General features: G+C 39.5%; 1 protein-coding gene across 9 annotated transcripts in view; it reads right to left on the reverse strand.

Moving 5' to 3' along the window:
- The window catches only part of mast4 (microtubule associated serine/threonine kinase family member 4), a 132,915-nt gene that overhangs the window by 42,317 nt on the left and 74,358 nt on the right, over positions 1–16,240 (reverse strand). For 5 of the 9 annotated variants that reach the window (XM_049603475.1, XM_049603474.1, XM_049603473.1 and 2 more), the window contains one exon: positions 15,587–15,667. The exons of 3 other annotated variants lie outside the window; for them this stretch is intronic. In XM_049603475.1, the coding sequence (XP_049459432.1) occupies positions 15,587–15,667 (81 nt within the window). Of the gene's footprint in view, positions 1–9,695; positions 10,108–15,586; positions 15,668–16,240 lie in introns of those variants that run through there. One more of the 9 variants, XM_049603478.1, reaches the window with a different exon arrangement.

The following is a 16,240-nucleotide window of genomic DNA, read 5'->3' on the forward strand; positions in this document are numbered from 1 at the left end:
ATGCACTGACATGATGACGTGGCCTGATCGGCTCACCACAACAAAGAACAGAGAAGTTTGGATTACAGCACACACAAAGGTAGAATGACATCATTCTCCATTCAGGTTGCCATCACTCCACTCTATCTTTACACAGCAATCTGTGATTTGCTGCTATATTAATACTCTGAATATCACATACAGAACCTTTATTTCGGCCTTTCTTTGCTTCCATAGGTACTGTAACTTCTCATTACATTTGTGTCAACAGCTTAATTCTATCACCTGTGTCATCTATCTATCTATCTATCTATCTATCTATTTTTTTCTCTCTGTGGAAACAAAATCAAGAGATATTACTGACAACACAATCTTAAAGGGCCAGTGTGTAAAATGGGATGAAAACAGTGACATCAGTGGTCAAATTCTAGATTGCAGGACTCACTCGCTCACCCCTCCAATCAGGTAAATGACGGTGGCCTCATAGGGACAAAAAGCCTTGCGCACGAGTTTTTCAGGGGTAGGTCTATCTAGCGACGAGGTGAATGTTTATTTAGAAATCTAAATCATGTTACGATATTGTAATGAATCCCTCACGAGCAGGAGACCAGAGGAGCGTTTGGGGAAAAGGCCAGTTTATTTGAGCACTCCAAAAACTCTGGGTAACACTCCAGGGGGTAAAAGACTCCGTCCCAAACTCTGACTCTTCTAGCGTAACACACACACTTCATTCACACATACTCGTTTACCATACTGAGTGGGGACCCCCTCCCCTCTCTGCTCTGCCAATTTCCAGCCCGCACACTGACTGACAGCGTAGCCGGTAAACAGAGCTCAGCTGTTTATTTAGCCTAGCGACATCTCCGGACTATAGTAGCTGCAATGGACGACTTTGAACACGATTTTGAAGAGTTTCTTGTAGTGGACACAGACCCAGAGCCATACTTGTTTGAGCTGGAGCATACAGACGAGGAACTCCATGTGTTTGATGCTGAGCGGGCGAGAAGAGAGGCTGAATGCACAGAATGGGATTCGGTGATACTGCTACCATCGTTGGGGAGATATATCATCAGGAGGAAAAGCGCCGCAGAGAGTGCATCACAAGGAGTGAAGTTGCGTCTTCTTTTCCTCGCAGATGACGGTTCGGGTTCATTCTCTCCTGTTGCGTGGTAAGTGTGGTCCATTCGCAAACTTTATAACTAAAAAAACTTTTCACTACTCTCTATCAACAAACTACTAACACTCTGCTGTTTCTTCCTCCTTCTTCCTTCCTTCCGCTGTCTTCGTTGGTTCATTTATACACGCGAAACGCGTTCTCTGGCTGGCTGGATTGTCCGCTCGGTCTGCCGTACATACATGGCAGCGCAAGATGGTGATCTCTCTAAAGAAAAACCCTTGCTATATATATAAGCATAATTATAAGGCTACGAAAACCAAACAAATTTTATTTTATAGCAATTATACACTTAGATAAATATATTAATGGGTAGAATATTCAGATTCAGATTGACAATAAACCATGCCAAATATTACACACTGGCCCTTTAATGTAAAAAAAACAAAAACAAAAAAAGAAAAATAACAGTCAAGTTCTTGCTTGTTCAACCATTTCTACAATGCAAAGAGAGCCCTCTCTACCACCACCTCTTTACACATCCCATCACACTTAGAAACGCTCAATAACTGACCAAAATACTACATTACCACAACATGCCCTCTAATATACTTGAGAGTGTGTTGACAGAAAATGTTTGTGCATACAGTGCCATGAAAACAAGAGACTAAACACTCAAGAAGCAGGTTCTTTGTACAGCATTCAGAATTCTTTTATGTTTGTTGATCATGTTAATACAGGACGGTGACTCACGAGGGAGCACTGTGATCAACAACATGTGACTCATAAATGTAGCCCAGTTTTTAACCTTGAGAGGAAAATGAACTATTTCATCGTAAAAAGCAGCTTCAGTTCTGATTAGTCTCGGGTTTATACTTTCAAATTAGAGGCTGTCAGTGGAAACACGTAATGCCTGAAGAACATGAATTCAATTCAAGGTCAGAGACTCAATGACATCCTGTTACATAACATCCTCAGAGAAGTGAGCCATTTCTAACTGAATTTTTTTAGATGTTATTCAATAATGGTTTTCAATCTGCTCATTATAAACACCACAAAACATGTATTTTTCACTTTTTTCAGTGTTTGAATATTCAAGCTAGTGTATTTGTGTGCCTGTGATCTTGGATTTTTTTGCAGCTTTTGATGACCAGAGTAGCATACCATAGTACCCTTACTGCCCAACTTAAATGTTACATTTTTAACGCCTTTAGAAGTTGCTGGTATGAGGAGCTATAGTACCTCTCTGGCAGAACACAGGAAGTATTTTTCATTGGCAGTTTCACAATAAAAACAGACCTATCAATGAAGTTTTCTGTAAACCACAATTGTTGAGCCATGAATCTCTATTCTGCTTTAACAATGGCAGTTTTTTTGACAAAAAAAACCTTGCCATGCTCCACAAGGGGGTCACAAGGTCCACTTTTGTTTTCAAAGACCAGTGTATAAAATTTAGGGGGAATTTTGTGGTGTCTAGCGGAGAGGACTACAAATTGCAATCAGGTAAAACTTCTCTCAATAAGCATTCCCACAGTGTTCATTGTTCAGGAGGTTTTTACTGGGAACTGAATTATCCACAGAGGTCTCCTCCTCTCCACAACAAACAGACCAGGTGATTTAAACCACTTTAAACACTGAATAAAGCAGTTTCACATGACAAATAAGTGTTTCTCGGATACTGTCAGAAACGGGCCGTCGGTCTAACACCTGCTAATTGTGCTCAACTTTGACCCGATAAACATAGGGGTGCCGCTCGAATACCTGTGTGTTGCAGCACTGATCGCACAGAATGTTCAAATGCACTTGGGCTTCTGCAATGACGTCTGAGCAGGCCGCCTTTGTCTCTTTGTGAACACCACTGAAGAGCAGCTCCAAAAGGTACCACTGTAGAGCCCTTAGAGCTTGAATGTCACTTCAGCAATAATAAAGAGTCTGGCAACTTTTACAAGAGTTGATAATGATGTGCAAAAGGCTCTCGACACTCTTATGCTGTGCTCCAAAAGACTTGGGGTGCTTTCACGCCTGTAGTTGGGTTCATTTAATTAAAGTTGGAAATGTTATACATTGTAGCAGTTTTGTTCTGGTCCAGTTCCTGTTCACACTGACTTTTTACAAACAAAGCAGGAGGAATAAAAATGAAGATATACTGACTGACAGGTAGGGATGGGCAGCACGAGCAAAAACACTATTCGAAAATCGTGGCAACTATTCGACAATTTTTCGAATTAAAAACTAGCTGGTAGCCCATCTCACACCGCTGTAGCAATCCTTTACTGCCCTCATGCGGTTAGGAGCTGAATTGCATGTCAAATAAAGGGGGGAAATAAGACGGCGAATAGTAATAGTCGCATTAAAAAATCAATTTTTCAAAAATAAAACGACTATTCGAAATTCGAAAATTGTGACCCATCCATACTGACAGATAACTTGTTGATTGGACACTTTGGGCAATCATCATCCTGCATTATCAGGACCCATGTGGGGAAATATATACTGGTGACTGACATAAGTTTATGCAGCACTTTAATGCTTTTGATGTGAATATTTATGTTCTTTGGTGTCACAAAGGGCTCACAAAGAATTCTAACTGATCATTAGAAGCTATTATTAGACTGAAAATCAACCACACATTCTGAAAAATGACTATCAGGTTCAGACAGGATGAAAAGGAGGCATCTTTTACAGTACTGGTTTGGGTCTCATTACTGCCGGATTCCCATCAGACACTTATCAGTGGAATGACAGCGTACATGGAGTCAGATACAAGCACAGCCAGTCAAACAGCTCTGTAATCAGTGAAAAATATCTGTGCTCACATGCATACATGTTATCTTGGTTACCAATTGAAGTGTATTAATAGCCTATACATGGCCTTATCAAATTTGAGATCGTGGACAGATTCCACGATGAGCAAATGAACCGACTATCAATTTAGCTTATGAAATCATGCTAAAATCAAATATCAGCTATCATAAAATTCTATGGTTGGTTTGTTTCCTTCTACACCACAAACTCTCTGCACCAGAGTGCCACCTTTTCAGGCAGTCTTGGTTTAGTTGTTTGGTGTGCACCAGGGTTCAGTTGACAGCTTTTACAGCTGCCCAAATGTAGTGGACTGGTTCGTTTTAACTAAATCAAACGGGTAAGGTGTGAAGGCACCCTTGGAATAAACTAAAGCCTAGATTTACAAAGACTCTGATGGATACAAAATAATGACATTATTTCTGACAGTTTACACCAATGAGGTATTGACTTGTTTTTCACATCCCAAAAGTTGTTGCATTTAAAGGTTTAGTCCAGGTAAAGTTAAGACCTGCAGGTGATCAGCTTTCCAAAATAATCTATGTGCCTTCAGCAGATCCTTTTTTCTTATGCTCTCAAAAGTTAGTGAAATGAATGAATGAAAAGCAATTAGATTTACTGTCTCAAGATCAAAAGTTGTGAGTTATTTATTTTGTGGCCCGTAGATTTGATTTTTATGATTGTTTTTTTTTTTTAAATCACTGATGTATTCAGGTTAGCTAAATTTTATAAAGAGTCAAGATTCAAAGAAGCCTGTATTTATTCTTTGTGCAGTTATTTTAACCACTTGCAGTGCTAATAGTACTTGCTAGGGTTTTTTTAAAACCATATATTTTGTGTACATTTCATCAGCCATGAGTATATACAAATGACACCTAACTAGATACTTAATGATACTCACCAGATATGTTTAAGAGACAAGCTTGTTAATTCATTCTAACTCAACACAGTGTATACCTTTGGTAGGATGAGTGCAAAAGAGTGATACACAAGAGGCCCTTGGATGATTTTTGTGCTCCTACTGGTGTTGACTTCTTTCACACAGTTTCACACAAATCTGATGCATCGATTCAACGATGACACCAGAAATATCTGCAGACAGAGGAGGAATAATGGCTTCTGCTTAATGGCTGAGCAACTAGCCCCGTAGTGGCTAATGTGATGATGAATAGACGACAAACAAATCTGAAGAGATGAAATATTAACTAATCAGTGGTTACTATGGTAACCACAGTGTTTATATAACCATAAATGAGAGAATGCAAACTTTTGATGTTTGAAGTTGCTGAGGAAATTTCTGGTATTTGGATATTCAACAAAGCAATGACCTTTAAGCAAAGTTAACAAATTTCTGAATTGAAAGTTTAATGTGATTTGACCTGCAAAATATTGGTCTTTCAACTATGATATATATGCATTTAAATAAATCAATACCCATTTATTGTGTAATGTTGCACACTGAAGCAAAAACCTCCAACTCGTGAATATTGATTAATGGATACATAAATTCTAAACATTTCAAGTGATTTCACTACTCATTTCATGCAGTTTCAATACACTGGTACCAGCTTTGTGCTTTCTCACTCTCTTTTAACATTAATGTGTACTACAGTCACTCAGTTGTTCTCTGCTACCAACCAAGAAAAGAAAAGTATTTTGTGTCATGTTATAGTCTTGATTTATTTATTTTTTAATAAAAAAAGAAAAAAAACATGCCCTCAATGTCAATCTTTCCCTGGAGTATCGAAAATGGTTGTGAATATTAATTTGTTTTCAAGGTTCTGTATCAAGGTGGAAATTCCAGTATCGTGACACGTCCTTCTCAACAAGTTATTTTAATTTCTCTGACGCATGTGTTGAGAAGAGTGGTCATATAAAAATTCACTTAACTGTACAAGATCTGACTAGAGCAATAACCAAAGTCATGTGCAATTCACAGACAAACTTCAAAAGGCACAGAGGCAAACTTTCACCTTCACCTTTAAGGATTGGAAACACCTGCTCAGACATTGGGTCACATGCAGGAACCAGTTGTACCAACAAATTTGCTCTTAGGTGGCACATACAAGAGATTTAAGACAATTTGTGGCAATCACCAAGTTTTCTCATACTTCAGACTTTCTTTTAGGTACAAATAAAACTCCCAACTGCTTCAGACCTGTTGTGTAAATCATAAAGTCATGAGGCTTCCTATCTCTTAAAGAAAAAAAAAAAACACCTGTTTGATTTAAAAATAATAATGCCTTTATCTGAATGAATTTGGAGTTTAAATACAATAGTGAAATGAACTAAAATAAGATTTATAGCTAAGGCAAACTTTATGCAAGATGAATATTTTGTCATATCATCATCAGGTGCCAATAATTTATTTTATTACAGTACATACAATACATACAGTTTAGCAGAATCTATGTAAAAACTCTCACTATGCACTCAGTTGCTAGTATCATCCCCTGTTGTACCCCACAGTGTGACATTTTCTTCTGTAGGCTGTAATATTCTCTTACCTCATTTCTCTGTGATGGTCACATTCCCCCTTGACCACCTCTCATATTAGTCGTGGAGTGTTTTGCTTATTCAAGACATTTTTGCCATCAAACTTCATGTAATCCATTCTCACTTTATATCTATGGCGCTGCTCTGATGGCATGCTGTGGACAGCTGTACTATTAATATTGTCCAATTGTTTCAGGTTCTCTAATACAACTACTGATGCTGCTGAACTTATTATCTTTTAGTCTGCTGATTAATGACAGCAGGACTTGAAACTGTACAGTGTGAAAGTCTTGTTTTTACTCTTAGGTCATCAACTGAGCAGAGCAAAACTGGTGGCTTCATATAGCAACTTTTAGGGGCATTGATTATGTTCATGACATGATTTCACTACCGCGTACATCCTAATGAGCAGATGAAGTTCCACAAGCTAGAATGAGTGATTCACGTCAAGTTTGTCCAGTTAAGAAACTTTGAAACACTCCATTTGCACAAGCAAAGTTGCAGTAATAAAAAGTCAGAGATTTTGGATAAGAACACCAAAATATTCTTGCATGCAGCCCAATGACTGGCAACAGAAACATCCCAAGCTGCTTGTAGTTCTCTGCAGTCCTGTTGCTGCCCCATTGTTACACCAAAATCCAATTCATCTCCCTAAATCGGAGGGGAAACCCTGTTTTGACTAAAGTCCCATTCATTCTTGTTTACTCAAGTGGTTTCTAGGGCTAACCCCTGCGATCAAGAGTGTGGACACATGCCATGAATCATTTATCGTGACGGAGAGGGAGTGCATAATATCTGGTACACAGGTGCTCAGTCAAAGAGGATCAAATTTAACGAGATCTATTTATACCCTCTCACTGTGGATTAGGCCAAGAGAATGCCACACTGCTGCCCAATCAACCCTCTTGTTGCTTTACCCTCTCACTGCCCACCCCACTGTTTGTACCATTACAACCCCTATTACAGAGTGGAGAGCCTCTCATGGAGACACTGAAATGATTGCTTCTGGATTACTTTACAAAAAAACTGCCACAGGTTATGATGGCACACAGGCCATCTTCATCATGTCTGATGCTAAGCTGAGCTTTGGTGGAGGCACCTCAGTGGCCAGAAAGGCTAAGTTAGGAGGAAAAAAAACGTGTCGCTATAGTGAGGCTTTAAAGGAGGGATAAAGACGCCCTGGGCGAAGATGATAGGGAGAAAGTAGGCCAGTGTTGTATGCTGTACTGCAGATGTGTGAGATTCTTGGAACGGTTCCATAGGAGGGTTTACCAGGCTCGGTTATATGCAAAACCCTCAACCTCATGACACCATAGATGTATTACACGCCAAATCTCCACAGGCGTAGCTGTGAATAAAAATAATCTATAAAGGTGTTTATCAAAGTTAGAGAAACTTCAGATTTTATTGTAAAATATTTAAAAGTGCTCATTTTACCTTAAGTTTACATTTATTTCGTATTCTACGCTGACCTACTTTACTGTAACTCTTTATCATTACAAAGTAATCTGAATCTGTCAAAAACAATTTCTTCGATTTCAGTGTGCTTACTTATTTTGAGCTACGGGAGATGGCAAAAATAGATAAAAAGCCTTCGGTTTACTACAGTCTGAATCCAGATAAATCTGAAATGTCTGATCCTGACCCATGTCAACAAAAAGAAAAAGCCATGATTAATCTTTTTCACTTCTGTGAGTTTTGCTCCCTTGTCAGAGCTGTCAGGTGAGCTGACAAAGCGCAATGCCACATAAATTGCTGCTCCTCGCTGACAAACCCAAATTCAAAGTCAGACATATGACACACACAGCTCTATTAATAGTATTTAAAAACTTGCAGCTTGGGTAAAAGCAATGCAGCTTTTTCCCCCCTAGCCACTGATGACTGATTTTCTACATCTGAGGATGTACAGTATTACATAGCTCCTCAGAGACTCAGCTTTGACAAATCTCGTTCTTTTTTTTTTTGTGTGGGGTTTTTTAAGTTTGCCAGAAGCTTATTTTTCACATAGAGTGTATAATATATCTAACTTAGTACCCAACTGTAATATGGTCAGTAGTTGCAGCAAAGTTCATAAATCCTGAGGTTCCTAAAATGATTACAGAAATACAGTTTACTGCATCTTCTTTTCTATTTTGTCTTCATGAATACTGATATGTGAGTGGCCTTATTACTGAGTCTACAGTTTCTTGTTTAGGTTAACAGCTGTGTCACATATCATGACCTTATGTTAAAATATTCAGATCATAACTAAAAGGAGGAGTGTTTAAAAAGGTCAGTATTGTAATGATATGGAAGACGTGTTTTATATTCAGAGCACCTAAAAGGGTAAAAGCCATTTCAGCTCGCTTAATTTCAGATTAGGGAATCACTGGTGATCTGTCACGAAACTTTCATTCTGTATAGCACCAGATTAATAATCAGTTCATCCTTACAGTCATTCATCAATTTATTCACAAACACAATGCAGAAAAACATGGCTAGGATCTCGGAGACTGTGCTTTACCAGCATCAAGTTTCAGTTTTCAATATGCATTAAATTTGACTGCAGTTTTCAAATGAAAAAAATATTTATGCGCTGATACAAGATGTCCAAAAAAGCCAGTATTCCATGTTAAGCCGTTTTGCACTATAAAATGGGTCAGGACAGGGATTAAAGATAAATATCAGTTATATGGGTTTCACCAAACCATATACAAAAAACTGGGATCAAGTGGCTTAGCTATAAACCAGTGACTACACACTCTGGATCACATAAACCAATGAAGTGTTTTTAATTCGGTGACGTTAAGAAGTCAAATGAAATACACAGCATTTTATGAAGCACAACAATTTCTCAATACCTTGTTGTTTCTTAGTTGTGGATAGAAATAGCACCACCAACAAAAACAATCAGTTACGGAAATTAAAAAACAAAAAACAATCTGCATTTCCACTTTCCAACTCTTAACTAATGGGAATGGCACATAGCAAAGTACACATCCTGTGTAAGGAACATGAGACTGCTTCAACGACAAACATTCAATTACCATTTGATTCACAAAGCAAGTAATACAGAATAGGCTTGAAGGCAACACCCTGCTTCTTATTCATGCTGGCCTAGTAATATAGCTCCACTGACAGGCTGTAAATACAAGAAAACACACCTCTTGTCAATCAGTGTCAAGTTACCTGTTTGCCAGGACAATAAGCTTTTCACTCAGAAAAGACTGACTTTCTGTATCTGATTTGAAAAGACGCCTGTCCGTGAAGCAACATGTCACAGTGCAGAAAATACAGAAATAGTTCAAACTGTTTTAAAGGTTACCTCTTAGACCGACGCAGACGGGCTCCACTGAAGAAATGTGGCATATTAAAGTTGGACAGTACTGTCCACAGACTAGAATCTGACATCGTGTCCAAGTCATGCCAGAGAGGGAGATGTAAAGGAGGCTTTTGAAGACTTTGTGAGGAGATGCGACGGTTTTCAGGGTTCAGGGGGATGCGACCCCCAGCGCAGTCCTGACAAGTACTCCTGCAACAGCTCTCCTTAGGTCCAAACTTCCTCTGCACAGGCACATCTGCAGGCAGCTGCGGCATAAACACACTGGCAGAGAGGACACCTTGTCCTCCTCTGTCCTCAAATAAAAAGGTAATCCAGGGAGGATCCTGAAAGGCACACAGATTGTGTGATCCAGGTCAGGTGGTGACAGCCTCCACTGTTGCAGCGATATGACACCTAACACCAGCTGACTTTTTGTTTTCCCTTCTCACTGCGACTGTGCTCCGTATCCCAAACACTCACCCTGCTCCCTTTGCTCAACATGCTTCATATCATGTAACAGGCATCTACCACTTCACATCCTGTGCAGGGGGGTTGGGAGACAGTGGGGTGCTGCATCATCAGCAGATGCTGCTGTGCACTTGCAGCTTTCACAAACTGGCACCCCTCCAAAAGTTCGGTGGGTCAGTGTATTAAGCAGGACCTATTTGAAATGGAAATGCTTTGCTTTTGCATGGATTTCTTCTGCTACTGCATAAATTCTTCCCTCAGCTGTTCCCTGGATAGACAGACCTACCCCATTCATTTGATGGGAGCCTCACCTTAACTTTATCACCTTTGATCCTTGACTCATGTGTCCAGGCCTGCGGATAACACAAATGACTACTGAAAACATGCGGAGCTGAAATTTAATCCTTGTTTACAATATCCAACTCAATCAAAAATACTGATTAACTAATTGCTTTGACTTAATGATAAAATGAACATTATAGAAAAGGAAAACTGGGCTGAGAGAGCTGTATTTGTGCATGAACACGCATGCATAACCCACATGAAAACTGGTGTTTTGTCAGCTCAGTGATGAATTTGACTTTGGAGTCCTGCATGTATGTGCGAGAGTTCAGAGTCAGCTGATCAGAGCAGCCTGCGGGGAGCAGACAGTATGCAGACAAAATTCCCTGAAGTGGCAGCCCTTGGCATGGAACAAAATCATATTCCAAACCAGATGAACCGTTACGGAGCCATCACAAAGAATCCAACCTCAGGGGAACCAAGCCATTGATTACTTATTTTCATTGACCAAAGGAGAGAGCAAAGTTCAGCCCTGCAGACAGACACCTGGCTGTGTTGTAACAACAGAACTCAAAAGCTGTGATAAGAGTGCTTCTGTTAGTGTGTGCAGAGTCTGACATCGCTTTAGTCACATGATTGATGAAGTACTGTACACTTGTTACTTTCACAATCCAGCTTCAAAACATTCATCTTGTCTTACTGAGCTTAACAGACATAGAAATAACCACTGACCTCATATGAGCAAGTAAAAACAAAGATAAATGCAGCTCATATTTAAGGAAGGATTGTCAATAATGTGGGCTAAGGTCTAATATTTATGGACCAGTGGATCAAGGCAATAATTACAATGTAATATTTAAATATACTAATAATGTAAATATATTAATCATGCATCTTGCATCCCAATAATTCTACAATGTTGCTTTGTCTTGGCAGGTCTAGCATGACACGCCATGGCAAATACTACACCTTACTCATTGTTTGTTGTTCATGTTCGGGGACAATTTCTTGTCATGGAATTATTTAAAATTATAATGCATTGGACCAAAATACACAGCTGTTAAGTCATTTTATTTTAGCAGTGACAATGACTTCTAAGCACAATTACACAAGAAATCTACATTACGTCCTAGGGGTGGTCATGTGACCTGTTTTCATATATTTACAGGGATAAAGATAAACACCACATGAGCACCTAGCACTAGCTCTTTTGTAATATGCAGGGCATTATGATGGCCTAAAATCAGCCTTCTTCACACTGACAGTGAACAGGAAAGCAAAAGAGGTGGATGAAAGACTGGTTAAAAGCTTCACTAAGGAAGTGCACAGTCAGACCTGAGGACCATCAGGATGCTGCAGATTAGTCCAATCACTTGCCAAGTGCGTTGCCTGGAAGGGGTTCAAAACTCAGGAAGGGAGACAGAGAGTGAAATGGACAAAGGAGGGACACTACCATGACTGGCACGTAACCACTGGTTCTACTTACACGTAATAAAGTGTTATCAGAAGCCATTTTGTCGGTATAAAGTCTCTGCATGTGTGTCCCTCAGAATGGCTCAGTCTGGCTCCCTACAGGCCAGTGTGACAGCCTTCACTCTAATTATGGCTCTGCTCTGTTTCTGTGTTCCACATAAGAAATGATGGTTCAGATGGCTCAAAGTCAAACTTGCACAGAGCAGCAGGAACAGGGAGGTCACTGGCTACACTGACATCACCAGCAGAAAAATTTGGGTTGCTGTCCCCTCACTATGAAATGACTTGTTTCTGGTTATCCTTGAAAATGAAAATGAACATAAAATAATCTTACAGCAATGGCATTAGTATACAGTATTTTTATGCTCAGTGTTGATGTATTCTTGGCTGTATATCTAAAGAACTGTCAGTGCTTTTATATAATCAGAAAATACCCTATCACAATGAAACACAGGAGATACAAGTAATTAACACAGGCACCAATCTGTTATCATTCAGAAATCCTGGGAAAGGTCAGTATATTTTGTGAAATCCTTGTTTACTCTGAGAAGTGATATGAAAGCTGAAAATAACAGTTATTACTAACAATAAGTGGGTTTGCCTGGACATTTACTTGCTTTGTGAGAACAATTACAGTTGCCCTGTGGAGTTTTCTTGTTAACAGAAGTTGTGTTTACATTTACTGTCAAAACATCCCCCTCCCCCACCCCACCTTGCATTAAAATACATCTTGTATCCAGATTATATCTAGATATAATTTAACCTGATTACATTTACAACTGGTATCAATACGTGTCTGTATTGACCACAGTGAGATCCGCTTGAGATGTGATGGCTTTGTCCTGCTCAAATGTTTACTATTGTCGGACCAAAATGAACACACACACACACACACACACACACACACACACACACACACACACACACACACACACACACACACACACACACACACACACACACACCATGATACGAGGTGTATGGTCAGTATCATTTAAGGTCACATTTAACATTTAAACCAACTTTAGCCAGTCTGTCAAAACATCCGCTGATGCAGAAAGAAAAAGTTCAATCTGGCTTAACATTTGCAGCAACACAGTCCCACCCAGTGAGCTTCTCGTGTTGGCCGATCAAAGACATTCAAGCACATATTCCTGGTGGATTACTTTATAATGTGAACCATTTTTTTTGACTGCTGCCTCACAGTTCGTGCACCGAAAGATGATATGATTGTCACCGTGATGACTTTCCAGTGTTGCAAAAGCCTGTGGCAAGAGTATTTCAACCTGCTGAGTTTTTGACGTCTTATAAATCTTAAAACTCATGGATCAGTTACTCAAACTGAACTGAACCTTCTAAAGGTAGGACTGGGCTATATGGATAAAACAAATATCACAATATTTCAACCAAATAACTCAACCCTGATATTGCAGTGATATTGTAGGATTGATTATTAGTGCTTTCACAAAATATTTATACAATGAGATCAGTAATGTGAAAATAATGTGGGTAAAGGCAAATAATAGAACAGCTTGAACAGCTGAGTAGGTTCAGAAAATTACATCACTTTAATGTAATCTAGCCTTTAAAACCAGGAAAGACAACACTTTTATAAAGATATCCAAAATCTAAGACAAATCTCTTATCCCAATATCAACATAATATCTGTGTACTAGTCAGCCCTATCTGAATGGTACCTGAAAAAACATCGCCCAATCACCAAACCCTCTGCTTTTCTTATTAACACCGGACCATCCTCAATCTGAACACCCACTAAGGTCGGCTACTACCTTGGCTTGGGGGTCTCACTATGGCTACAACTGAAAATTTCAAGAGTAATAGGCTCTTTATCTGCAGACATTAAACAAAACTTGAAACAAGATAATGCAACCCATTGCAAATCTCAAATTTAGAGTTGAATCAAAACAAGGAGACAGTCCATGTTCACCTGTGAACATCAAGGCTCACAAATGTACCTGATTTAAACACTTGCTTGGAAAAAATCTATGCCACTGGGATGTTAGACTACTGCAAAGTCACACTAACTTTGCCACCAACTTCTTTATGGAACATCTGTCAGTCACTAACACCCTTTCTCTCATATGTCACGTAGGTAAGATTGGTACAAACATGTTGCTATATAATGGTGCCATAGATGTAGATGGTGCTACACTGGTATATCAGTAGTGGAGGATTGTCTTCTACTGCATCATTCTTTAAACATCTCATCTGAGATCATGACACAGATCACTGCAACACCAAACCCTGTGCATAGGTATGTGATGGAATAAAAACTGAAATTGTCAATAGAAAAAAAAAAAACAGCCAGTAAAAAACATCTTCACATTCTTCTATGGAGCTGACTCACTTAAATGCCTGCTGCACTTGACTCTCTATGAAAGCCGAGCAGAAGAAGAGGAGATCAGAGGTGACATGGGTGGGTGTTTCATGCTATTCATTGATACAGAAAATCTTCAATATTGAGTGTTTTGAATGAGCTGAAGAAAAAAAAAGAATTCCAAGTTTAATTCCAACTATTTCTCTTGACATCTGCATCAGAAGCAGCTCAAATAGAGCCAACAAAACCTGACAGAAAGCACAGACTGAGACCCTCTTTTTTTACGAGTAAGACAAAGAGATACCTCTTATGCAGTGAGCCTCCTTTTTCAAAAGTCCTGTTTCTTAAGCAATTAAGTTCTAATTGGACTGTGTTTCAGAGAAGCTGCTGGAGAGGGCTAAGTTCCTTAAAACCGAAGCTTACCATGAAGTTGGATAAACGGCAGAAACAGTAAACCATCCACCTTTAAATATAACTACTGCTACTTGCTCTCATAGACTATATTTGTGTGCAATCACCATCTGTCAGCAGACAGAGACAAAGCAGACAATACTCTAATTCATCACGTCATCCAAAGGCTCCGAGGCCACCTTTTTATCCATTTATCCAACTGAGCAGTAATTCGTAAACACCAGTAAAGCAACACAGAGCCACAACAAGATGGCTTCAACCTTTATGACCTATTTAAAAGTCAAACCCCAAATGAGGCTCATCCATGCAAAAAAAAAGATTCAGAGCTTCTTGGCGGGTGAAATGAGGAGTTCGTGGAGAGGGCATGCTATCTCAGACATCACTGAAGCACATTTACCCCCCAAAGAAATAATCTTTCCAGTGACACGAGGATAAAAGTCTTGATGTTCATAAAATAATCTGAAGCTCTACTCAGAACGCAGATTTTTAAACACTAATATCGAGAGATATACGCAGTAAGCTTGGATAGGAAACCATTACTGAGAAATCTAAAACTAGCTTTTACCATTTTCAATACTCTTCACTCCTAAATGAATCAATCCAGTTGGGGTTCAGACAGATTGAGACCATTCTTCACTTTGATGTACTGCAAATGCCACAAATCCTACTTAGCACATGAAAGAGGAGCATAAACCTCAGAACAGAGAGGGGCAAGATGGGGGAAGGGGGGGGGGGACACTATCAACATTATATAAGCACTGAGTTCTCCTCTTTCAATGTCATTGCAATGGCAGATGATTTTAGGAGGGCAAACTGAATACCCAGTTCCAGCCTTGTGATGCGTGATGACAAGACTGACTCAAACATGCACTAAAAGACCTTTTAGTAACAACACAGGCATGGTTGAAGAGCTCTTGCTTACCTCCAAAAATGAAAAGCGTGCAGTGGGCTGCACGGGCTGCAGGGGCTAGTAGGAGTGGGGCTCAAGCTTCGGGGAGTGAGGCTGTAAGTTAAATGGAGTGTAGTGAATAGTTGTCTTTTATCACACACAGGACAAAACCCCCGCACTGCTCTGACACGTGCTCAGATGACGACAGAAGCATTATGAGGAGTAATGGTCCCTGTCAGATGAACCTAAATCTTGTTTAAAAGAGCAGGTTCCCAAGGCATTTGTCTGGTTCTGCAATGTTTAGTTGACATTGGGAACGTCTCTCCCCATAGGCTGTTTCAATTCAGACTAGAAAAAACAAAAAACAGGCACCCAGGCTAAAAGGCTACAGATTAAAGAGGGGTTACAGATTTGACATTATTTACAAAAAAGGAGGTTACAAATAGCTTATTATCTCCTGTGCTTTAATTGATACAGGAGGATTTCACTTTACCTGTGATGCAATGGACTGAGCCCTTTTTAAACTGAACGATGGCACTGCAGAGCATTAGGTCACACAGAGGTGAGTAACTTTTACTGCAGTGGCAGTCCAGAAACACAATTTTTAAAGGATGGGTCTGGTCATTTTTCTGTAGTCTCATCAAATTCCACAAAAAGAACAAAGCCAGCTTGTGTGTGCAGCTTGAT

This window comes from Epinephelus fuscoguttatus, linkage group LG18 (genome assembly GCF_011397635.1).
Source record: "Epinephelus fuscoguttatus linkage group LG18, E.fuscoguttatus.final_Chr_v1".
In the NCBI taxonomy this organism is placed as follows: domain Eukaryota; kingdom Metazoa; phylum Chordata; class Actinopteri; order Perciformes; family Serranidae; genus Epinephelus; species Epinephelus fuscoguttatus.